At 55.0% G+C, this 24,720-nt stretch overlaps 1 protein-coding gene across 1 annotated transcript; it reads left to right on the top strand.

The window, feature by feature from the left end:
* Positions 1-508: 508 nt before the first annotated feature.
* Positions 509-8,761, top strand: TRIM56 (tripartite motif containing 56). Its single transcript, XM_030300135.1, has 3 exons — positions 509-613; positions 1,413-1,554; positions 1,657-8,761. The coding sequence occupies exon 3, from the start codon at positions 1,658-1,660 to the stop codon at positions 3,968-3,970; it is 2,313 nt and encodes a 770-aa protein (XP_030155995.1). The 5' UTR covers positions 509-613; positions 1,413-1,554; position 1,657; the 3' UTR covers positions 3,971-8,761.
* Positions 8,762-24,720: the final 15,959 nt, after the last annotated feature.

The raw sequence follows: 24,720 nt of genomic DNA, 5'->3' as shown, positions 1-24,720 counted from the left end.
ATGTTCTTCCCTGCCTTCTTCCTCCCAACCTCCTCTGTGCCCTTCAAACTCATCTCAAGTGATGCCTCCTCCAGGAAGCCTTCACGGACTCATCTGGTTCCTCTGCCTCTCCCCTGGCTCGCAAAGGTTTAAGGCGTGCAGGGCCCCACCTAGGACTAGATTGGCAGCTGTGCCGCCTCACTGGAGGCCTGGCCCGAGGGCTGGGCTCTAGTTACATGGCTGTGAACCGAGGAGGAGCTCTCATTTCTCCCCTCAGAGGTCGCGTCCTCGGGCAGGTCCTCTGCGTGTGCCACAAACACGCTTAGCTGGCTGAGCGGATCCTGATGCTGGATCTCACAGGGCGACCTGGGGAGCCCCGCCGAGCCCCGCGGCCTGCAGCAGGGGCCGCGCCGGCCAGGGGTGGAGGCCCCCCCTCCCGAGGAAGAGGTCCGGCCTGGGGTAGGGAAGAAGGCGGGGCCTGAGGCCGTGCGAGTCGGTGTCCCGGGCTGGGGACGGAAGTTGCAGAAGTACCATTACTTTCAGTTTTGTTTCTCTTTCAGGCACCAGCCCCAGCGGCTTCCAGGCCCCGGGCCCCCCACGCCCCGTCCCGGAGCCCAAGGTCAGCTCAGACCTGGTAAGCAGGGCGGATGACGGAAGAGCTGGAAGGCGTGGGGGGAAGGGAGCGGGAGGAAGAGGAAGGGGGAGGGGAGGGACCCGGAAGGCGGGAGGAGAGGAGAGGGTGGGAGGGAGCACCCCGCCTCGCCCCACTCCGGGGCCAGAGGCCTGAGGCTTACCTGGGAAAGGCCTCCTCCCACTCTCTGGCCTGTCCTCCCCGACCCCACGCTCCAGAAGTTTGGGGGAACACCCCCCTCCCGCAGTCTCTTCCTGGAGGATTTCGTCCACTGTGCTGGGATCTGGGGGGGAGTCACAGACGGGTCCACACAACTCCCCTTCAGAGGCTTCTAGAAAAGCTGAGGCCCCTTTCAGCAGGACCGGTAGAAAGAAAGGCCTCTAGGAGATGAGGCACAGGTTGCGGTGACCCCAAGGTCTAAGAGCTAGAAGGAGCGCAAGGCCGCCCCCTCCCCACAGCCTTACTTCCACCTGCTCCAGAACCCTCCCGGGGGAAATTGGGCAGGAAGTGGGGCCCCTTGACCCCTGATGCGGTTCCTAGGGTCTAGAAGACAGGTGTGAGGGGCTACAGGAGTTGGGGCCCCTTACCCTGCCCCAGTTGCCACAAGTAGAGGTGACTGCGCACCCGGACCCTCTCCTATGTCCTCTCTGCCTGCACCCCACCCCTGCACCGGTCCCCAGCAGGGCCTCAGGACTACTCACACAGGGCTAGCGCCACACTTGCCAACAGGCCTGTCAACCCTGGGGTGCTGATGATCACACAGCTCCCTAAGGCCGGGCTTCTTGGTCTGGTTCTTTCTCAGGGCACTAGGCACAAGGTACAAGGCAGGAAGCATTTACTTTTTTGCATTTGCTGAATGTATGCCCGGAGAGGGGCGGCTCCCTAGCTCAAGAGCAAGCGGCCACAGGCCCCGGAAGACCAGAAGGACGTTCCTGGCTGTTCAGGTGAGACCTCAGCCCTGGTGGGGCTTGGGGATGGGGGGAGAGGCAGGCTGGAGGCCACGTGGAGGTACCCTCTGCCCTCTGACCCCGACCTCTCCCTTGCAGCATGGTTTCCCAGGGATCCTCACCCTCCCTACTGGAAGCCCTGAGCAGCGACTTCCTGGCCTGTAAAATATGCCTGGAGCAGCTTCGGGCACCCAAAACGTTGCCCTGCCTGCACACCTACTGCCAGGACTGCCTGGCCCAGCTGGCCGAGGGAGGCCACCTCCGATGCCCTGAGTGCCGAGAGACCGTGCCCGTGCCAGCGGCGGGCGTGGCCGCCTTCAAGACCAACTTCTTTGTCAACGGGCTCCTGGATTTGGTGAGGGCCCGGGCTGGCGGAGACCTGCGCGCGGGGAAGCCAGCCTGCGCGCTGTGTCCCCTGATGGGGGGGGCCGGCACGGGGGGGCCGGCCACTGCCCGGTGCCTGGACTGCGCGGACGACCTGTGCCAGGCCTGCGCTGACGGGCACCGCTGCACTCGGCAGACCCACACCCACCGGGTGGTGGACCTGGTGGGCTACCGGGCAGGCTGGTACGACGAGGAGGCCCGGGAGCGCCAGGCGGCCCAGTGCCCTCAGCACCCGGGAGAGGCCCTGCGCTTCCTGTGCCAGCCCTGCTCCCAGCTGCTGTGCCGCGAGTGCCGCCTGGACCCCCACCTGGACCATCCCTGCCTGCCACTGGCCGAGGCTGTGCGCGCCCGCAGGCCAGGCCTGGAGGAGCTGTTGGCAGGCGTGGACAGCAACCTGGCGGAGCTTGAGGCCGCCCGGATGACGGAAAAGGAAGCTTTGGCCCGGCTGCGGGAACAGGCAGCTAGGGTGGGAACGCAGGTGGAGGAAGTGGCCGAGGGGGTCCTCCGGGCCCTACTAGCCCAGAAGCAGGAGGTGCTGGGGCAGCTACGGGCCCACGTAGAGGCTGCTGAGGAGGCTGCTCGGGAGAGGCTGGAGGAGCTGGAGGGCCGGGAGCAGGTGGCCAGGGCGGCGGCCGCCTTTGCCCGTCGGGTGCTCAGCTTGGGTCGCGAGGCCGAGATACTTTCTCTGGAAGGGGCGATTGCCCAGAGGCTCCGGCAGCTGCAGGGCTGTCCCTGGATGCCAGGGCCATCCCCCCGCCTGCTGCCCCAGCTGGAGTTCCATCCTGGGCTCCTGGACAAGAACTGCCGCCTGCTAGGGCTCTCCTTTGAGGAACAGCCCCAGAAGGACGGTGGGCAAGAAGGAGCTGGAAGCCAGGGAGGTGATGAAACTTCGAGCCAGAGAGAGGACGGAGCCAAGTCAGAGAGACACGGTGGAATCCAGCCCCAGAGTAGGGCTGGAGCTTGCACCCCAAAGGAGAACAGAGCCCAGACACCCCAGGAGGATGGAGCCCAGACCCCAAAGGAGGACAGAGCCAAGACACCCCAGGAAGACGGAGCCCAGACTCCAAAAGAGGGCAGAGCCCAGACACCCCTAGAAGATGAAGGAGCCCAGACCCCGAGGGGCGGCAGATCCAACAAGAAGAGGAAGTTCAAAGGCAGGCTCAAGTCAGTTTCCCGGGAGCCCAGCCCAGTGCCTGGGCTGAACCTGGAGGGCTCTGGCCTCCTCCCCAGGCCCATTTTCTCCTGCAGCTTCCCCACGCGGATGCCAGGAGACAAGCGGTCTCCCCGCATCACAGGGCTCTGTCCCTTTGGCCCCCGGGAGATCCTGGTGGCGGATGAGCAGAATAGGGCGCTGAAGCGCTTCTCCCTCAATGGCGACTACAAGGGCGCGGTGCCCGTCCCCGAGGGCTGCTCCCCATGTAGCGTGGCTGCCCTGCAGGGAGCAGTGGCCTTCTCGGCCGGCGCGAGGCTCTACCTCATCAGCCCTGATGGTGAGGTGCAGTGGCGCCGGGCCCTGAGCCTCTCCCAGGCCAGCCACGCTGTGGCTGCCATGCCGAGTGGGGACCGCGTGGCCGTCAGTGTGTCAGGCCACGTGGAAGTGTACAACATGGAAGGCAGCCTGGCCACCCGGTTCATCCCTGGGGGCAAGGCCAACAGGGGCCTGCGGGCGCTGGTGTTCCTGACCACCAGCCCCCAGGGCAATTTTGTGGGGTCCGACTGGCAGCAGAACAGCGTGGTGGTCTGTGATGGTCTGGGTCAGGTGATTGGTGAGTACCGGGGGCCAGGCCTGCATGGCTGCCAGCCAGGCTCTGTGTCTGTGGATAAGAAAGGCTACATCTTCCTGACCCTTCGCGAGGTCAACAAGGTGGTGATCCTGGATCCAAAGGGGTCACTGCTCGGCGACTTCCTGACGGCCTATCATGGCCTGGAAAAGCCTAGGGTGACCACCATGGTGGACGGCAGGCACCTGGTCGTGTCTCTCAGTAACGGGACCATTCATGTCTTTCGGGTCCGGTCTCCTGATAGTTAAAGGGCTAGGACAGGAGAGGGGCTGGGGAGGGATGGGGGTGGTGCTGGGGCTATAGGGGGGACGAGGGAGGCAAGGCCGCCATGGGATGTGGTGGCTGAGGGTGTTTTCTGGAAGGCAGGGGCTGGCAACCTTTCAGTGTGAAGTGCCAAAATGCTAACCCCTCTTCAGGGTGTTGTGGGGATGGGACCAAGGGCAGCGGTGTGACCACAGCTCTCAGAAGCAGGGGAGGAAGGGAGGAGTGCGCCAAGAGCTAACTGTGTCTCCTGCTTTTGGGGGGTGACTGCTGCTTCCGTCACCACCCTTGTAGGTCAAGTTTCTGAAATTCGTAAGCTTGTGCTGATTGGCGTTCTTCAAAACTACTCCCGATGGGATGGCCCAGGGAGAGTCTTGGCGAGGCTGGCAGAAGGAATCCTCTGAGTCGAGAAGGGCTTGGGGTATGTCAGGCATGTGCCTTCTAGAAGAGAGCTGAGAACCCAGCTCCCCTCAGACTGGAAGCAGGGACACACCAGGTCAGAAGAGGTCTGGGATTTTGAACCAGCCACAGTCCTGACGTAGAGATCCCTCTGAGGTGGGGGACCAAGTACAGACACCAGCTGAGGCCAAGAGGTGTGTACCTCAAAGTCCGTGAGGTGAATGTGCCAACAGAAGGGTTGGAGTCTAAAACACAGGGTTCTGAGTATGAGAGGGGAGACCCCAGGGTCTCCCCTCCCACCACCAGGCTAATCCAAGGCAAGACCTACATAGGATGTATAATCTCTGCTTTGATGTCTTTACACTTCCTAGAGTCTTATTTTTAGTTCCCCTTAGTTTTCCGGTGTGATTCCTTTCGAGAAAATTTGGGTTTGGCAGAACTAAAGGGTGAAGGAGTTTGCCTTCAGGTGGGCCATTACTGTGGGAAAAACAGCGTACCCTAACCCTGGAGGCCAGGTGCTGGACTGTGGGGCCAAACCAGCTGGAAAACTTGAGAAGTCAGTTGTGGGGCTGGGCTGGGTGGAGGGATGAAACCCACAGGGAATTCTGCCAGAGGTGAGCCGCGACCACTGCACTCTTGCATGGGCCATGGCAGCACCAGAACCGAGGTGGACGTGTTGAGCCTGGGGCTGTCGTGAGATGACCAAAGGAAATCTTAATCTAGGGATCATGGACAATGGAATGTTCATGGGGACCAGAGGGATTTTGGACAAGTCCAGAGGGAAAGTGCAAGGGAAAAGAAAACCCTTTTCTGGAGAGGTCGTTGCTTATTCCGTTGAAGTAATGGGGGAAATCATCAAGGTCAAGTGTACAAATTCAATTATATAAAAACTGGAAATGTATACACAGCAAAAAAATAATGAAAAGGAAAGGAAAGCCAGTAAGATGAGGAAATTATGTAGAATTGGTCCAAGTAAGGGCTGAGCCTCCAGTACAAGCAGTGACCAAGAGATCTACTTGGTTAAAAGACCAATCAGGCGATGTACGCAGGAGGAAATGCACACAGGCCAGGACTAGGAAACTATAAAATAAAGTCAACCACTTGGCATTCACCAAAAATATATTAAAAATACGTCATGGGGAGGTAGACTGCTGGCATTATAAAGTGTGATGCTTTCTGGAGAACAATTTGGCAATAGTTGACAAAGGTAAAAAGAAATGACCATAGGACTAAGTTATCTCACTTTGGGGAATACGTTCCGGGAAAATAATTCAAGAGGAAGAAAGTAGTTGCACAGAGATATTTGTGGCCGTCTTATATGTCACAGTCATCGACTGGAAACTGCTTGGCTGTGAGGGACAGCCAAGCAGCTTGTGGTCTGTTCGGACCATGAGCTATTGCCTTCACGTATGACAACTATGAAAACTATTTAGGAGAATATGTTATGTGATGCAATCATAGCAAAAAGAGAGAGAGAGAGAGAGAGAGAATTTGGGATTATGACCACGTAATGATAGCAACAAGGTAAAAGTATGTCTGAATAGTTACCGAGTGGAAATATGTTCAACATTTGTAAATAGCGATTTGGGAGACTGAGTTCTGAGTTCTTTCGTGTACATATATATGCACATTCATATATGCACATTCCTACTTCAGTTCTTATTGACCATTAGGTAACATATATGCTTAATATTTACTTCAAAAACATACACCTCTAGAAATGATGTGTGAGCATAGCTATTGGATTTGCAAATGAATGTGTCAGTTGGTATAAACGAGACTGTCCAGTTGAAGGAGAGGCAGGAGTCTGGAGGAGAATCCCAGCTGGCCAGGGCCTGGCAGGGAGGAAGGGCAGAGCAGAGGAGCAGAGGCTTGTCTGCAGAGGTCAGAGAGTCCTCTCGGGTGATCAGATCATTGTGGAGTGTCCACAAAGCAGGGGAAGGTCATATTGAGTTCACCAACTAATTCAGAACAACTGGAAACCAAGTGGTATTTCTACAGAACCAACTAGTATAGAGTAAGTTGTACGGGGGTGGGGGTGGGGCAGTGTCTCATCTGCTTCGCAAGCTCTATTTCCAGAGTGAGCACAGGGATGGTTCGTGGTAGGTGCTCAATAAATGTCTGTGAAATGAACAGACAGTGGTAAGACTCTTGTAGAGGTTTCCCACCTCAGATGTCTAAGCCCCAGCCAACCAAGCTGTCCAAAAGCTTGGCTTGTGAGAAATTTCTGGTAGGGGGCACTATGGACACAGTCCACCATATGCCTCCTGGGGGGTGGCCCTCCTCTGAGTCACAAAAGAGGTGAGATTGGGGTGACTTGATTGTGTGTGAAGGGGGACCTGGGAGGTCATAGGCTCTAGGGGGTCATATACCTTCAGGTTAGCAGAGCCGTTCTGAGGGTTGCATTGGAACCACAGGAACGCCATCTGGCTGCGAGAAGAGAATCCCACAGATGCTTCAGAGCTGCGGGAACCACTTGGCTTTCCAGAAAGCTGTAGGAATCCTGGGAAGCCAGGCATTGGAAGATTGACGGAAGTACTAACTTTTCCTCGTTGAGGGGTAGGGGTGGGAAGGCACAGAACACTGGCAAAACGTGAAATGCAAGAGAAGTATAGTATTGAGCGTGCTATGGAGGTAAAATCTCCATCACCTTACCCGTGACCTAGGAATCCCACTCAGCACCAAAAGAAAATTCTTGGTTAAACTAAAGATGTGAAGAAATCAGGAACATCATGAAAGATGCAACACCCCTCCCCTACACACACACACACACACACACACACACACACACACACACACCCCACATTGGGCTTGTAACAATTTTCATTCCATTTCGTGTTTGGAACTTTCCAGGTTGTGCATATACTGGTGAAAGGAGCATGCCGTCCCGGTAGGGAGAGGGTGGGTAGAAAACCTCTTTCGTAGTCTTTGTGTCTAAAGGGAAGTGAATGAGGTAGCAGAGACCTAGGTTGAGTGCTGGCTCCTCCACAAGACAGCTGTGTGATCTTGGCTAGCTTCCTAACCTCTCTGAACCTCCATTTCTCTGTCAGTAAAATACACAACAGACCCACTTCACAGGGTTGTCATGAGTGCTGGGTGAGAAGCACAGAGAAGTGTTTTGCATACCATGAAGTTCAGATCCGAAGTGTGGGTTAGGAAAAAGCTCAGCCAACTTGTACTGACTTCATATGGACTGTTCTGCCAGTGCAAGCCTGAATGGGGATGTTATAGGAACATGTTGACGAGGTCAAAGCTCAAGAAGGTCTGGGTAGAGTTGTTACCTGTTTCTCTTTTGGAGGAGATGTTTTGCCTTGCCGCATTTATTTGAAGAAGCCATATGTAAGACACAGCAGTAATTGTAGGAGCAGAAGGGACCAATGGCCAGCTTGCTAAGACTCAGTGCTGTTCCTAAAAGCCAGCTGAGAACCAGACTGTGCTAAATTAAGGACCGATAACCATAGACATTTAGGAAAAATTCAAAATGGCAAGCGTGGCCTGATCTTTTGATAATTTAGAGAAAATATAACTCGGGAGGGACTAACTTCCCCTTCCATTGTAATCTTATAATTACTATATCTATAAAGCCATGTTACCTAATACATGCTTAAGAGGGAGAATTCCAAAGGGGCAGAGGTCTGAGAGAGAAGTCAGAAATCTTCCAAGGAAATCGGTAAAGTCGGTGATCTGAGCTGGGCAGGATTCAATAGGTGGTTGCCAAGGCCAAGGTGTTTGGCCATCTCTCCGTGGCAGGTCAGCTGACACTATAGCTATCCTGTAAATTGAGTGGGAGATTGGACACAGGGCATAGAGGTCTGTTTCAGCAGAGGGGAAGGCGATTTTGGACTGGCTGGGGCAGAGAACTGCCAGAGCGGGCACTCAGGAAGATGTTCCTGGCAGGAGAAAGATCAAGTTCAGATGCAAGCTTAGGAAAATAGGTAGTTTGACTGAAGATCACAGAACCAGCCTACCCAACTGGTTCACGAATATAGCTTAATTAAACGGATCAGGACAGAAGCAAAACCAGGTTTTCTGGGGACCATAGACGCCTTTGACAGGAGAGTGGAGTAGTACAGTGGGATCAGGCAAGACCTCACCTGAAGCCCCAGGTGAGGAATCTTTGGGACCACATAAAGAGGCGATTAGGAAGGAGGTTTGGAAGGACAACTTGACTTGTCTCTGGAGAAACTTTGAACCGGTTAGCTCAGCAGCCAAAAGAGACAGGGTTGGAGACAGAACCGAGACCTCAGTACCCATGGGGTCAGCCCAGCAAAGTTTTAGTTGCCACGGGCTGAAGAATCTGTGTTGTAAACTCTTTCATTCCTTCGTGTCCTTTGTATTTTTCTTCCGTTTCGTAATAAATTCTTCTGAAAAAATGTGAACCTTTTCTTACTTGGATTCATGGCTGTGGGGAACTGTCAACACCAAAGCCCAGAGAGCAAAGGTATCATGGCCACCCCTGCTGTAGCTCCAAAGATGCCAACATCTCGTCCTTGGGGACACTGCAGGAGGTCCCACCTAGTCCCGGCCACTGCCACCTATAGACAGAGGGCCCTCTGGGCAGAGGTGTCTTACAGGCTAGGCCTCGGTGGGAGCCAGCCGGTGACCTGGCTCAGCAGGACTGAATGTGGGCACGCTCAGGTGGGGAATGACTGCGTGGAAGTGGGGTGGGGGGCAGGCAAGGGGCCCAGGTCGGGGTGGCTGTGCCCACCACTGGTCTCTGCTTGTTTTCTGGTCTGGGGGAACCAAACAAGCAGCTGTGGGCACCGTCCAGCATGCACGGTGGGCCCTGCAGGGCTGGGCGGAACATGTGCCTGCTCGCCAAACCTACCCGCTCTGACCTAGTCTCCAAAGCCCCTGAGGGAGCTCCTGCCCCCAGCTGTGCTGAACCAGAAGGGGAAAGACCTCAGAGGTTCTCTCTCTCTCTTTTTTTAATGTTTGCTTATTTTTGAGAGAGGGAGAGAGAGCCAGAGGATCTGTGCTGACAGCAGCAAGCCCGACGCTGGGCTCAAACTCACCAACCGTGAGATCACGACCAGAGCCAAAGTCAGACGCTTAACGGGCTGAGCCACCCGGGCGCCCCAGTTGTTATTTCTAACTCACACAACCTCCGACTTCCCCATCAAATACAGTAGATGGAATAGCAGTTACTGAGTGCCCGCCCACCTGTGCTTCATACCCATCGGCTTCCAGAAGCTTCAACTCCTACAGAGTAGGAATCGTTAGCATTATTTGACAGACAAGGAAACCAAAGGTGGCGAGGCTTGCTCTTGGATCCTGACTCCGAAGCTGCCCTTCCAACCAGCTCTGAATCCTGAGCCTATGTTCCTCTTCTCTCCTTCGTCAATGACGGCCGAATGAAATGAGATCTGAGGTTCCTTCCTGAGCTAACAGACCAGGCCCTTGTCCCTATAATAGGACTGGAATCTAACACAGGAAGGGAAACTCAGAGATACTTCTGAGCATCCCAGCGGCTAGTGCTCACTGCAGGGGGGTGGGGCGGGGGGGGGGGGAGCAAGACGGAGAAGAGAAGACAGCGGAGGAGACAATGTTTTGAGTGGCCTGGTGGGGAAGCAGGGGGTGGGAGTCAGGGCCCACCACTGCTGCGGTGACAGCCTGAAAAAGAATTCCGCAATTCATCATCGAATGACTCAGCCTGGCTTTGGACCGGAGCCTCTGTGAACCCCGGGGAGCATGACTCAGCAGCTGAGGGGGCCGGGCGCAGGAGAGGCTGCCGCGGTCCATGTGAGCGGTAACTGTGGGGAGAACGGCCTGTTCCAGGCCCCAAACCCCAAGGCGGAGCGTCTGCCTCTGTGGTCAGACACACACGGTCTGGGGTTCCTAGCCATGTGGCCAAGCCTCCTCCCTCAGACCTGGGTCTCCTCTTCTGCAGGCCTGGCTGCCTCCTTTCCCCACGGCCTTGGGGTCTGCTGCAGGATACTGTGGCCACAGACTCTGGGGGCCTCTTTCCCCTTCACTGCTCTGCCAGGGTCAGGCCGCCCTCTCTAGAAGGGCAGCAGGGGCCCCACTGTAGGGGCGGGGGAAGGCGGGCACATGTCACAGGCGGGGCACGCGACTAGGCAGATGGTCACAGCATCCCTCCTCCTGCTGAGGGCCAGGGAATGGGGCGCTCTGCTCTTGATTTTGCTCAAGGGTTAACTCAGAAAACGTCTCTTCCCCCTCAGAAATTTTCTCTCCCCTTAACACTCAGGTCAGGACAGTCCATCAACTTACCACCTGAATACAGCCAAAGCAACGGGGAGACAGAATGGCCCCCGAATTCTATGGGGGAGGCCGGGACACAGAGGTTGTAGGTCAGCAGGAGGGCACACAGACCTGCTCCTCCCCGCCAGGGCCTGGGCACTCTTGTCTGGTGACCCCAGTTACTTTCTCACCTCGATTATTCATACAGTTCTTTCCTCCCCTGCCAAACCCTCAGGACAAGAACTTCTGATTCACATGGAGCATTCCATGATCAGGTGTTCTGTAAATATTTGTTGGTTCAAAGAACAAATGAGTGAATCTGTGCTAAAACCCTAGTCACCGTCCCTAAGGTCAGAGGAAGCCCTGGGAGGAGAGGACAGGCCCTGGGGCAAGAGACGACTATCCCTCCTCCTTAGAATAGAAGTTATCCAAATTCTGTGGGAAAAAGATAGTAATCCCGCTGTGCTGTCCTTTTTCTTTTTCCCACCACTCCTTTAACCTTCTTAGGTGCTATTTCACTTAATTGTTTATCCTGTTTATTGATTATTGTTTGTGTTTCCCCCCCAGTTGCTACCCTGGAAGGATGCAAGCCCCAGAAGGCATTTTGTCTATTTCATGCACTGATCTAACCTACATGCCTGGGGTATAGTAGATACTGAATGAATGAATGAATCAATCAATCAATCAATCAATCAATCAATGGTATCTATTGAGCATTTACTCTGAACCAGGCCCCATTTTACATGTATTATCTCATTTTGTGCCCTTAACAGTTCTAGGAAGTAGTATTACTGTCTTCCCTGGTTTAAAGATGAGGAAGGTGAGGGGCGCCTGGGTGGCTCAGTCGACTAAGTTCCCGACTTCAGCTCTGATCATGATCTCATGGCTCATGGGTTTGGGCCCCACGTCGGGCTCTGTGCTGACAGCACAGAGCCTGGAGCCTGCTTCGGATTCTGTGTCTCCTTCTCTCTCTGCCCCTCCCCTGTTCACACTCAGGCACTCTCAAAAATAAATAAACGTTAAAAAAAAAAAGAGAGAGAGAGATTAAAAATGAGGAAGGTGAGGTTAGAGATTATGTAACACGAACAAGATCACCAGGAGCTGGGCAAGGGGCTGGGCAGAGGCCAACGCCAGCTGTGGTCTGCCTAGGGACAGCTTTCTATCACTCCCCGGGGAAGCACTGCACACACCAGGCCTTCCAGGAAAGCCACACCCGCTTCATCCCTTCTGGTTGATGTTTTTCTTTATCCTTCTTCCTACCGACTTCCCACATGATCCCGTCCCACCCCCAGAAGATATCTCTGCCCTGAAACACAGCACCCCAGCTTCCAGACTTTTCCTGGCAGAACCGCAGAGGCCTGAGAGCAGAGAAGGGGACTGGGGAACCTAGGCCTGGCTCTCCCCACCCAGGCCCTGCAGAGTTGAGGCAGGAATGTTCCTGTAGCCCACTCCCTAACACCTCCCTTCCTGCTGACCCTCAGACTGTGTGGGAGGCTCCCCAGCCCCAAGTTCAAGGAAGGCAGAAACCCCCAGATCACTTTTCTGTGGGCTTCCTACCGCTGGGAAGTAGGCTAGAACACAAGAAGGCCTCTGCCTATGCCAGGGGGCCAGTGCTCCCAGACACGTCTCCTGGCAAGGACAGCTTTGCAGGCCCCTCACCTCCTACCTCACTCTCCTGGCCCCTTCCCTGCATCCCCTTAAGCTTCTGTGGTTCTCCTGCCAGGAAGAGTCTGGAAGTTGAAGAGATGCTGTGCTTCAGGGCAGAGGTATCTTTTGGGGGTGGGATGGGGTCATGTGGGAAATCAGTAGGAAGAGTGATAAAGAAAAATATCACCAGAAGGCATGAAGCGGGTGTGGCTTCCCCAGAAGGCCCCTGCAGGGCACCTCCCCAGGGAGTGATGGAGAGCTGGCCTAGGGCAGCCCAGCCCCTTGCTCCTAGTGATCTCTGGGAAAAGAACGGAGACCCAGGAACAGCAGGAGCAGCGAGAAGCCTACAGACACCTGAGGGCACCCATGTCCATGCTCAGGGAGACACAGCACCTCCACCTCCCTCCAAGGGCTCAGGAGGGCAGTGAGAGGGCGAGGGTAAGGAGGCTGGGATGTCTAAGCAACATCTGGAAACGGGCGGTCGGGGGAGTCAGAAGCTAGACTGGGGGTTGTCAGGGAGAAACTGAGTCCAGATGTTGGGGAAGCAGTACCACGCCTGTTGATATGAGAGAGGGGGTGTATCTCTGTGGTCTTATAAACACATGGCGGTAGGCATGCCATTAGGATGTTCCCAGGCAGGCATGCGCCCCATCAAAGAAGCAAGACTGGAATTTCCCTAAGGCTATCATTTCCTACCATTTAATCCTCAGTCGAGGACCACAGGGCCTCCCAAGGGCAGGTGCTGGGGGAGTGGGCAAGGTGCAGAGCTCTCCAGGAATGCCCCCATACCCCGTCCACCTCTCCACCCACAAGCCCCTCTCCTAACAGAGAAGGTGATATGCTCTCCCTCTGGGATCTTTCCCTCCAATAAAGGGATTCAGGGTGAGGACGGCCTCATTTTATCCCAGCTCTGTCACTCACTAACAGGGGACACCCACATGGGTTTCTTAACCTCTCTGGACCTCGGTTCCTTGCCTGTGTAATGGAGGCAGTGAGATATCCCATGGGGCTCCCAAATGAATAAATGAGATAAAGAATATGAACACACTCAGCCAGCGTCTGGCACATAGGGGATGTCTAGTCAGAGTTCATGGTTCCTTCCTGCCTTCACCTCTTGGGACCACGTGCCTTCTCCCCACACCTTCTGGGCACAAAACACCCGGGCTGAGCTCTTTTCCTTCCACCCCCATGCACCACCACTCAATCAGCCCACCATACAGAAAGCATTTACTGGGCCCTGCCTCTAAGTTACCAATGCAAACAGCAAGAACAAAGATGTGGAGGGAAGACGTGGCCAGCTGGGGTGAGTAGCTGGTCACCCAAATGAAGTGACTTCTCTGTGGAGTTTCATCACATCACAGCCCAGCACTTGATTCTTCAACTAACATGTGCACACCATGGACAAACCGATCTCGGGGCGTACTGACGTCAAGCGTGCGTACAAGACGCACAAAGGGTAGCGTTAGGAACCAAATGCCAGCTCGTTAGTTTACCGACAGAGCCACTATCCCCAGGCACCTGGGCACCTCTCTCCTGGGGGCTTCAGAATGGAACTGCTGAGGATGGAATTAGAACAAGGCCAGGCCACTGGATAATTTTAATGGCTGGATGATAGCCTGAGGTGTCCACACCACCTCTGGATAAGCCAGTCCCAGGGCCCGGCCCCCTGAGGTTTTAGGGACAGAGCACCAACTGTCCTGCACAGCCTAGAGACCCGGCCCCAAGCTGGATCTCCTTGGATCCCCCATTTATAATGAGAAGGAACTCTCTCCTCTGTTGGCATTTTCCCTCAGGCAGAAGACAATGCAGTTAGGTCCCTAAAATCAATTGCAATCTTATCTGCTCTTCTGAGGTTTCACCCAGGTCTCCTTAATTGGATTTCGGATATTTACAGACAGACAGTCTCCTAGGTAATTTCTACAGAGGGCTAATATCCTCTCCTAAACCGGGTTTATTCCTAATTGGATTCTCCAAAGGCAATGTTAACTTCAAGGTACTTGGCTGTCAGGCCCAAGTCCTGCCCACGTGGGGCAGTATTAAGGGGCAGAGGAGGAAAGCACAGACCCAAACATTTCCTACCTCTAAATGGCACACGACCCAGTAGGGAGAACAAAATGAACACATGTGGTACAGATGAAGAACCCTCCAATGCTGAATGGTGTGTCTGATCATAAGAGTGTTCAAGTTCAAAGGAGAAACAGCTTAGGGTGGCCTGGAGGATGCTGGAATGGCTTTGGGGAAAAGGTAGGATCCAAGCCCCCTTGGGAGGCTCCGTGAAGAGCTGATTTGCATATGAACAGCAGGTGGTGTGTGGAACATTCTAGAGGCCAGAGATGGGTGGGAAAACCAGAAATCAGGCAGTGTAGATGGAGGGGATAGATATGGCAGATGGAGATCCTGTCCCCGCCGTTATGAATGCCTTCCCACTTTCCCTCTTTCACCCACACTGTTCTTGCTCATCTTCCCCACACATGAACTGGGTTTGTTGAGAAACCCGGGAGGCGTCAGGAGGCCCGGCAATTAACACAGACCTGGCACATATACCAGGACCCCCACACACATAAACACACACTCCTGTCCAGCTGCTGAGTTAATGGTCCACTGGCAGGAAAGCCCTGTCAGAGCAGAAGGGTGGGGAACCTCGGCCCCAGACCAGGAGTGACAGACCCGTGCCTTCCACCTGCTGCGCTGACGATGTGCCTGATTCAGCCCGGAAACCAGGCCGGTGTGCCAGACACAACAAGACGTCCTTCCCCTTACCTACAGTCCCTTGGGGTTTGCAGAAATGATAACAGGGAGTTCCCGAGTCAGGGGCTTTCCGTCTGGGCTCAGTTCCCACCTTAGCCCCATTTCCCCGGGTAAGCCGCTACCACAGGCAGACAAGAACACAACAGAGGGGGACCCACTATTTCCTGAAAGGATAAGCACTTGAGGACACAGGTCCCCTGAGCCCATCCTGGGGGTTTAGGTCTACTTGATACACTCAGAGCAGAACGGGGTCTGTTGGCGCTAGTCTAAAACAGGAGCCCAGGGGGCGCCTGGGTGGCTCAGTTGGTTTAGCGTCCAACTTCAGCTCAGGTCATGATCTCACGGTTCGTGAGTTTGAGGCCCGCATCAGGCTCTGCGCTGAAAGTGGAGAGCCCACTTCGGATCCTCTGTCTCTCTTTCCTTCAAAAATAAATAAACATTTAAAAAAATAAATAAATTCTCAGTATGGGGCGCCTGAGTGGCTTAGTCGGTTGAGTATCCTACTTCGTGATCTCTCGATCCCACATTGGGCTCTGTGCTGTCAGTGTAGAGCCTGCTTGGGATTCTGTCTCCCCGTCTAGAGAGGGACTTGCTCCCCGCTTACACTTGCTATTGTGCGCGCGCTCGCTCGCTCGCTTGCTCTCTCTCAAAAATAAATAAAATATTTTTAAAAAATTAAAACAGGAGCTCAGAATAAGAAGGTCCCCCCCCCCCCAGCTTTCCTGGACCCTAAAGCTCTCCTGTTGGCCCCGCTGTCATTCCACTGGAAGGGTCTAGACCTTGGAAAAGAGAAGACTGCCTTTCTGCTTCCTCAGACCGCCATATCCTTTGACAGAGCTGGCCGGTGCAGGGCTGAGGGCTCAGGAGGAAGGAGGGAGGGGTGTCCACCCGCATGGCCCCGAGCTCCTGACGACCGTGGCAAGACCGACAGAGGCCGTCTGGGTCTGGGCCAGCCCTATAGGGAGGTGAGCTGGCAGGCTGGGGCTGCACCCTGGGAAAGAGGGAGTGTGCCTGAGGGAGCCAGCTGTCGGTCTGGGCCGTGAATAACGGGGGCCTCATCACCACCCCAGAGCTGCAGGGGCAGGAGCACCCAGCACGGGGACTGACTAAGAGAGCAGGTCTGGGCGAGTGGGTGACGAGCAAGGAGCAGAGTGCCGGGCTCCTACACACAGGGCAAATCCCTTGGCTGCTCTTTGGGCTCCTTCCTTCTCGGGCCCTTCTCCCCACATGATTCTGCTTCTCCAGCCTGACATGTCGTCCGCATCCTCTCCACCAAGCCTCTCTGCCTTATCCCAAAGGTCGGGTCCCTGGACTCTTCGTGCCTGCCCCCAGGCCTCAGACATCCCTTGGCTGGATGCCTGATCTCCCGTGTTACTCAACAGGCATTTGGCACACCCCTCCTTGGAACTCCTTGTCTTTACAGCAGTCTGTCTTTCTACCGGAACAGGGCCCTAAGGCCCTCCAGGGCCAGACCCTTATCCTCGGCCCCAGCACCTTTACACGCCCCGCGGACAGAAAAACAGTTCTCTGCAAATGCTTGCAGATCATTCTTTCAGGTCTAGCTCACAGGCCCGCTCCCACAGGGGCCTCCCGAGCATTTCACGGGTACCTCTCCTGAGGCATTCGAGGCCGGTTCCGGCTTCTCTGGCTCTGAAGGTGAGGACAGCGCCTCCGTGCCCTGACCAGCTTCTCATGTCCTCTCTGCCTTCTCCACCCATCTCAAAGTCGAGCCTGCAGTCCAAGGTCCACAGATAACCAGCCCACAAACGTGAACAGGGCACGAAACTGCTAACCGAGCCTATGGGTCAAAGGGCAGTGTGCTCCGTCACCAGGCAACCCGGGCTCAGGGCCTCCGGTAGATTCTTTCTGGGGCGATGAGATCCCTGTCTCCAAAAGCCACCTGGGGGGTGGGGGTGCGGGAAAGCACACAGGTCTGAAATTCCCCACCCCTGGCTGGGGTGGTCTAAGGCTGCAATCTCAATCCCAAAGGGGAGCCAGTAAAGACCAAACCAAATCAGCATCCTGGGATTCTGATTCAAGATTCAAATCATCAGCAATGGGCCCGGCTCTCACGGCTTTTTGAAAGCTCCTGGGTAAGCCTAATGTGAAGCTGGGGCCGAGAGCCACTGGACGAAGCACAGGATGTCACAACTCCCAAGCAAGCGTGGCCTTCGAGGGTATGAAACGGTCAATCATCACGGCTTGAGCCAGAATCAGTTCCTTGCTCAGAGGACAGGAAGGTTCTGAAGGAAGGAGTCACGGATGGGAAGGGGAGCCATGGGATATAGTGAGGGCGGAGCCAGGCCCTATCCTGGGTCGGGGGGTTAGGGCCACAGGCCCGCAGGGGACACCACGGGGACAGCTGTGGCGCCGAAAAACAGAACGGAGGCAGGGCGTGCTGGAGCCAGCTCCTCTCATTAGCTGAGGGACCTGGAGCAAGAGATCCAACCCATCTCTGTGGCGGTTTCCTCATGTGCAGAATGGGACAGCACCATCCCCAATCTCTGAGCCAGATGAGAACGAACGCAGGTAATGGGAGGACAGCAGGGCCTGGCAGACAGCAACTTCTCTGCACACTTTAGCCACTGGGACCGCGGCAGTTAGGGGAAAGGGGACTTTTCCCTGCAACTCTGAAGAAAGGGCATGCAGACCCAGAACTTTAGGAATGAAGAGATGTGCAGATCGGCAGCTGCCTAAATAGGGGCACCTGTGGGGCTTGGTTGGTTGAGCGGATGACTTGGGCTCAGGCTGTGACCTCACGGTTTGTGGGTTCTAACCCTGCATCGGGCTCACTGCTCTCAGTGCAGAGCCTGCTTCAGATCCTCTGTCTCCGTCTCTCGCTCTGTCCCTCCCTGACTCGCGCTCTCTTTCCCCCTATCAAAAATAAATAAAACATTTAAAAAAGAAAAGAAACTACCTAAAGAAATAGACAGGGGCAACCACAAATCCAGACAGCCTGGCACGAGTTTTCGAAGTCTCAGCATCCCCGGCCTTCCCAGCGTGGGAGGCTGGGATGCATCCTGGGGGCACTGCAGCCCCGGTTGGGTGTTTCTTTCTGTCGCTTCCAATGTTAGCTTCTTCTGAGCTCCGAAAGCGGAAGGAACCTCTCACCTCTAGCCCTGCACACAGTGGAGAGCCCTAGGCTGGCCTCCACACTGGGCTGGCCTGACCGCCTTCATCCCAAATGGAGTGCTCAGAGGCTCCAACCTCCGCAAATCCTATCCTAGAACCTAGACTTGCCTTTGACTTGGTTTCTGGCAGCCGACTGGCCATTTGGGGCCGGGGTGATCCCAGCCCCAGCATGACTGGCCTTCTTCGCCAGATGCTCCTTTAGTTCTGCCTTTGGCCTCCCTAAGATCCTCCTGACCTTGGCAGGAGACCCTATTTTTCCCTTGTAGGAGCTCATCTGCCTTAGAAGGCCAGAGAGGGTGCAGAGGACCATTTCTCCCAGTTGTCCCGAAGCAGGACCCAAGCCTCCAGCCTTCCACGCCAGCATTCATATCTGGGAGACAGTTCATGACAGGGCTTCCCTAGGCTGGGGGTTGTTTACCTGCTTGGGGCCGGAAGGCCCCGTCCCTTTCCTTGCCCCCATGCTCCCCAGAGGGTGACTGTCTTCAGCGCATTGTTTTCTTTCCGGTGGAATTTCTGCTCTTGAGGACTCAGTGTTCTGTGTTACTCCCGCCGCCACCACCATCGCCAGACCTCACATCCTGGTTTCCTCCTGTCCAGACAGTGCTGGCCACTGGCCAGGACCTCGACCATTCATGGAGAGGACAGGGGCCGAAGACAGCAAAGTGGGAAGCAGGAAGTGGGAAGCTGACACTCCTCCTTGGTCAGGGCCTCAGGCCTCTTCCGTGGGGCCTGCAGAGCGTCCGTGGTGGGCGGTGTGTCCACTGTGGGTGGGCAAGCCCTACCCCGCCTGGTGGTGGGCAGTGTGAGCTCAGTGAGCAAGCCTGGGGCGGACACATGAGGAGGTTTCCCACAGATGGGGACAAACCTTACAAGCTGGAACTTCACGATCCCTGATCAGTTTCTCCTTAGATCTGGTGCAGGACCCGCTCTGGCTCTAAGGAAGCCAAGGAGCCCAGATAGGCCAAGACTGAGGCCAGTCTCCACTGTGGTCACGGGGCAGGGGGTGGATAATGGACGTGACAGGCAAGACTGCCCCACTTGTGCCAACCGCCCTGCCCATGCCACTTCCCATGCAGCTGCACAAGGTCGGGAGAAGGGGCAGGTGCGGGTGGGGGTGGCTCATGCCTCCCCTTTCCTGCCCTAGACCCCAGCCCGCATGGCAGCTCCAGGAAAGAGCCTAAGTCTGATTCCTGGGGTGTTAAATATCCCCCAGGTTAGCCTGCCCTGCCCCCCACCCCGGAGCCCTTCTCAGGCCTGAACTGCCTCACGTTGCCATCTGGGCTCCCCTCACCCAACAGGCCCGGCTCCCTCCCCCAGCACCCCCACACCGCCATGTGAATAAGTTATTTACTCTGCCTGCATCAGCCTTTACTCAGAGTCCTAATACTTCTTGACACATTAGTGGGGGCACAGCAAGGCCCCCCAGGCAAGGGACTCAAGAGAAGGGCATGTTATAATTCTGGGTCCCAGAACAGGATGGACAGCAGGCACCGCTGGCCTGGAGCACCTGCTTCAGATCCAAGTTCTTTCTTTTTTTTTTTTTTATTTTTTAACTGTATTTATGTGGAGAAAGAGAGTGAGCACGGGGAGGGGCAGGAGAGAGGGAGAGAGAGAATCCCAAGCAGGATCTGCACAGGCAGTGCAGAGCCCAATGTGGGGCTCAATCCCCTGAACGGAAATCAAGAGTTCAACGCCCAACCAACTGAACCACCCAGGTGTCCCCAAGTTCTTAACATGGTGACAATACTTTTGTCCGGCATCCACAGGAAGCCTGGTCCTCTCCTGCCAGTGACATATGTGGGCCAGAACCCTTGGTGGCCTTCCTTGTCCTGGTGGAGGCCCTGTCCAGCCCCACCATTGAGCTTCTGGGATCCCTTACCCGAGGACCTGATTAGCTAGCCCCCTCTGGCACAGGAACCCAGTCTACCCTCAGGAAACCAAGGGGCTCTTGAGAGGAAGCACAGGGGAAAAAAAAAGAAAAGAAAAGAAGAAGAATGCAAGTTTTAAAGTCAACTGAGACAGGGACACCTGGGTGGCCCAGTCGGTTGAGCATCCGACTTCGGCTCAGGTCATGATCTCACAGTTTGTGAGTTCGAGCCCCACGTCGGGCTTGCTGCTGTCAACCTGTCAGCGCAGAGTCTGCTTCAGATACTCTGTCCCCCTCCATCTGCCCCTCTCCCGCTTGTGCTCTCCCCCAAAAACTGAATTAAAAAAAATAATAATAAAGTCAACTGAAACCTACAGGTCGCTTTCTCTGTAGAGATAGATGCACTCGGTCATTTCATCCGTGCTGTCCTTTGAAATCCTAACTATACTATCATGAAAATGGCAACATTTTCTCTCCAGAGAAAACAGGCTCAGGGGAACAAAGGAAGCTGCCCCGAGCTTCCCGCTGGTCCTCGGGCCACATCTGCCTCTTTCTATGCAAAGCGTGTTGTTCCAAGCCATGGTGTCGGTCTTAGGGAGGCTCTGGGAAGGGAGAATGATAACCAGACCCGGGACTGCGCGGGCGCACTGATGACCCTCAGAGTCCTGTGTTGAGAGCAGACACGCCATACCCGCCCTCCCCGGCCCTTACGGCTTGGAATCCTGGGAAAGGTTATGGTATATAACCCGGCATATCTGGGCTCCGGCAAATCCAAGAAGCACACCAGCAGCCTGAATGCATTAGCGTTCATCAGGCCAGCTGCTCACCAAGTAGCCCAGGCTGACTCAGATGGAAAGACACACAGTAGAGCCTGCTTCCATATGGCAAGGAAGTGAGGGAGAAGGAATGGTCAGTGACTCGCGGGGCCCCTGACTCTCCAGTGGCAAATTCCATCTGTACTGCATCACTCAGGCTGCTTCATCCCTGGGACCTCCGCCACCCACAGGTCCCCCACTGACCCGGGGTCACTGTCTTTCTGGGCATTTGCTCAGTAAAACAGCGGTGCCCGGGGCCAGGATCCAGACTAGAGCAAGAACATCTCTTTTGAGGAGATGGAAAAGCAGAGGCCTGCAACACAAAAGCCGACAAGAGAACAAGGCAGAGACGGGAAGCCTCAGCCAGAAGAGAAGTTGTTCCCTGGAGATGAAGATGCAGAGAGACGATGGGCACGTTTTCCTCCCTTCCCCCACACGGCTCTGCACCTCCTGGGCCCACCCCATCCCCATTTCTCTGCCAAGGCCACGCTGCCTCTCCCTCATAACCCAGCACCGTCCCTCTGCTTCTGGGAAGCCTTCCTTCCACCCTCAAGCCCAAGTCTCACAACTTAACATGCAGGCAGTTTTAAGTTTTAATCTAATTGTCGCATGTTCGTTGATCTTCTGCTCCTGTCCCTGTGTCTGTTCTCTCGGGGAGAGAGAAGCGTATATGTCTCTAGGTCACACCATTGAGCATTCATTGTCAACAAATATTTGGCCGTTTTGGGGAAGCCAAGATTCACGCAACAGCCAGGATAAAAAAAGACAGGATGTGTTCCAGAGAAAGTTACAAGGGAGATTCAGGAATTCAGAGAATGAGGAACAAGTTCTGGTAAAGATAAAAGAAGTGAATCAGAGTTGGACAATCCACATTCGTGAGTAAAGAGAAATGGAAGGTGGCCCTGGGGTGTCCCTGGGGCGCCCCACAGGCGCCTCGTTCTGGCTGACACCATCAGACTCTGTGGTCACAGCTACCCGAAAAATTGCACACCCCACCCTTCCCGGCCCGTTAAACTTCCCCTTGTGGCCACAGTGGGTCCCATTTACTCTCTCTGCTTCTTTCCCCCAAGAGAGAAGGCTCATTCTTGCCTAGGGGGTAGGGGGGGTCTTCAATGCTTACTGAACTCTGACATTATGAGAGAGCCTCCAAGGGGCACCCCAGGACATAAAAATAAATGAGGCGTGGCGACAGCACAGTGAGTTTAGTAAGTACACACAGGACCGTTGAGATTGGGAAAGTATGTGCAATGGGTAAAGAGTTATGGAGACTCAACAAGAGATAGTGGACGCGGGTGGCAGAGAGTGGGTCCAGTGGGCCAGGACCAAGAAAACAGGTCAAACTCAGTTTGGTTTTTACCTTTTACTAAAACAAGCCCCCCTCCTTCCTGGTATGCTCAAGGGATTGGGACACAAGTGTCAGATGTCAGTGAAGTCCACATGCAAACAGAGCCCACAAAGGAAGATCTCCCTAAGATCGAAATCTGCCCATCAGCCAGTGGAGCATACCAGGCGGGGGGTAGAAATGAGAAGATCCGGCCTGAAGTGGACAAGAGGGGCTGGTAGCCATTCTCTCCTGTCACAGGCCGCCTGAGGCATTTGATGTCAACACTCAGTACAGGCCAAGGGAAGTGAAAAGAACACCCACATCAAGGAACTCACATTGTATTGAAATTAACAGCTCAAGCCATCTGGGTTCCTGTTCTGGCTCCTTCCCGACCAAGAGTGGCCACCACTTAGTGAGAGCCTAGAACATGTCAGACACTTGGGGACAATATTTCATGTAACCCCAACAACCTTGAGGGATGGGGATCATTCTCAACCTACCTATAAATTGTCATCTGCACCTAGCTGCAAAACGGAAAACCAAAGCACCCGAAAGTTAAGTTTTACCTAAAGACACATGACCAGCAAGGTGTCAGATCTGGGACCAGGCGGGTCCATCCACTGCAGTGACCACCGTTCCCCCTCACCGGATGGCACCGTGTGGACTCAAACACATCATGCGGCCTCTGTGGACCTCAGGGCCCATGCCTGCAAATTCGAAGGGCTGCATTAAATGGTTCTTCAGACCCTCCTGCTCTGAAATGCAGGGATATAATTGCAGAAAAAAAGCAACTGTGGACAAGCGGGGCTGAGACTGAGGGAAGGAGACGGGTTGGGGGCTGCCCTCTGCCTTCATCAAGCTGTCATGTTACAGGCATTTAAGGAGAGAAGGCTGGCGGTGGCTGGGAAAGGGAGATGGAGGTGGTTATGCAGGCAGAGGAAGGGGAGACACGCTGGGCGTGGTACCAGTGTGAGGAGAGACCCTGGACGGGCCAAGGTGGCCCGTGTCTGTCGGGGTTCCAGGGTCAAGATCTTAAGCAAGGATAGGCAGGGAAGGACACAGGGCACTCACCCCAGCTCACTCCTACGAGAAGGGCAGAGCCAGCCCAGCCTAAACACAGGCTATTTTTGGTGTTGTGTTGTTTGGAGAGCAACCAGGCCAGAAATAGTGCTGTGAGTTAGTAGGACCCTGTTCTGCTCCCACCCCCAGCTCTCCCAGTGAAATCACCAAGAATCAGGAGGCCAGCTCCAACATTCCAGGGAGCCTGTGTAACTGATAGGGGACAGCACTCTCCGCCCTGCAGGAAGACTTGGAGCAGAGCATTTGACTGTAAAAGGGATTCTTCAAGAGGAGAAGCCAGGGAAGGGGGACTGAGTCAGAGAGAGCGGAAGAGAGAGAGGGAAAGTGGGAGAGACCTCCCCTGGCCGGCTGAGGCTAGTGGAGTAGACCAGTTGACCATGGGTTGAACAGAGAAGTCAAGAAAAGGGAGTCTCGGAGAGAGAAAGGGAAAGTGAAAAAGAAAGCAGGTAGTGGTGCTGGGAGAGCAAAGAGGAAGAGAAGAGAGTAGGCAAAGAGGGCAGCTGCAGGACAGGAGGTGAAAGATTGAAGGGAAGATAGGCCCACAGAGAACCAGGGCTGCCAGGGCCCATGGGCATGGGGTGGGGGGACAGTCACGGAAAGCGTGAGTGTGGTCTAGTCATGAACCACCTGCTAGCGGACAGATGGAAACATCTTTCCCAGTTAGCTGGAACTGAAACTTCCCCAGAAATCCACAGTCTTGTAACTCATGCTCTTATCTCTGACCCTCTGGGAATCAGAGATCCAGCAATTTCAAAAGCAGGGACTTTTCTCTTTCTGCTGTTTGACCCCTTACAAAAGAGCCACGGCTTGAGCAAGGTGATTGGGTCAAGGCTTTGTTTGGGGTTCGGGGGAAGGAGGGATAGTGATGTGGCCCCTTGAATCAGGCTGGATTCTGAGAAGGGCGTCGCAGGGAAGTCTGTCTGGGGGTGGCGGGGCGATCCGGCTACACTGTGATGTGTGGAAGGTCTCCAGAGGGCAGACAGGGTGGAAGCAAGGCCTTAACACACAGAGGAGCAACAGGCACCATGGTCACGGTCACGTCTGGGCTTAGATCATCCAGCGGCCCTAGCTCATGAGAAAGTCAAAGGAAGAGTCAGAAACCCCAGCATGGGACCCAGTTACACCGGGCCTTGCCTCAGTTTCTAATCTACACCCACCAGATACCTACACGTTCCCTCCAGTTTTGGAAAAAACCCTGATTAAGTCAGCCCTTTGTGTTTTCAACATAAGTCATGTCCCCTTTCTCCCCAACAGGACATAGAGCTGCTCCCTTCCATGCCTGGGAACAGAGCATCTTTTCCGGAATGGCATCAGGGTCATCCATCAGGTCCAGGACAATGGTTCTTGGATGGCCAACAAAAGAAGGGAAGGAGGGTCAGCTGAACTGGCTGGAGAGGATGGGCAGTGGGGCACCTCAAGGGAGCCCCTTTCAACCAGGTCTCGACCCACTGCCCTTCTAACTTGGGGCTTGGCACTCCCAACCTGGATGCCCATGTCCCCATCCCCCTTGAGCCCCAGAGGTGG

Source organism: Lynx canadensis, chromosome E3, assembly GCF_007474595.2.
Source record: "Lynx canadensis isolate LIC74 chromosome E3, mLynCan4.pri.v2, whole genome shotgun sequence".
NCBI lineage: Eukaryota > Metazoa > Chordata > Mammalia > Carnivora > Felidae > Lynx > Lynx canadensis.
The sequence above is the reverse complement of the archived record's forward strand: the minus strand, read 5'-3'. Positions and strand labels throughout refer to the sequence as shown.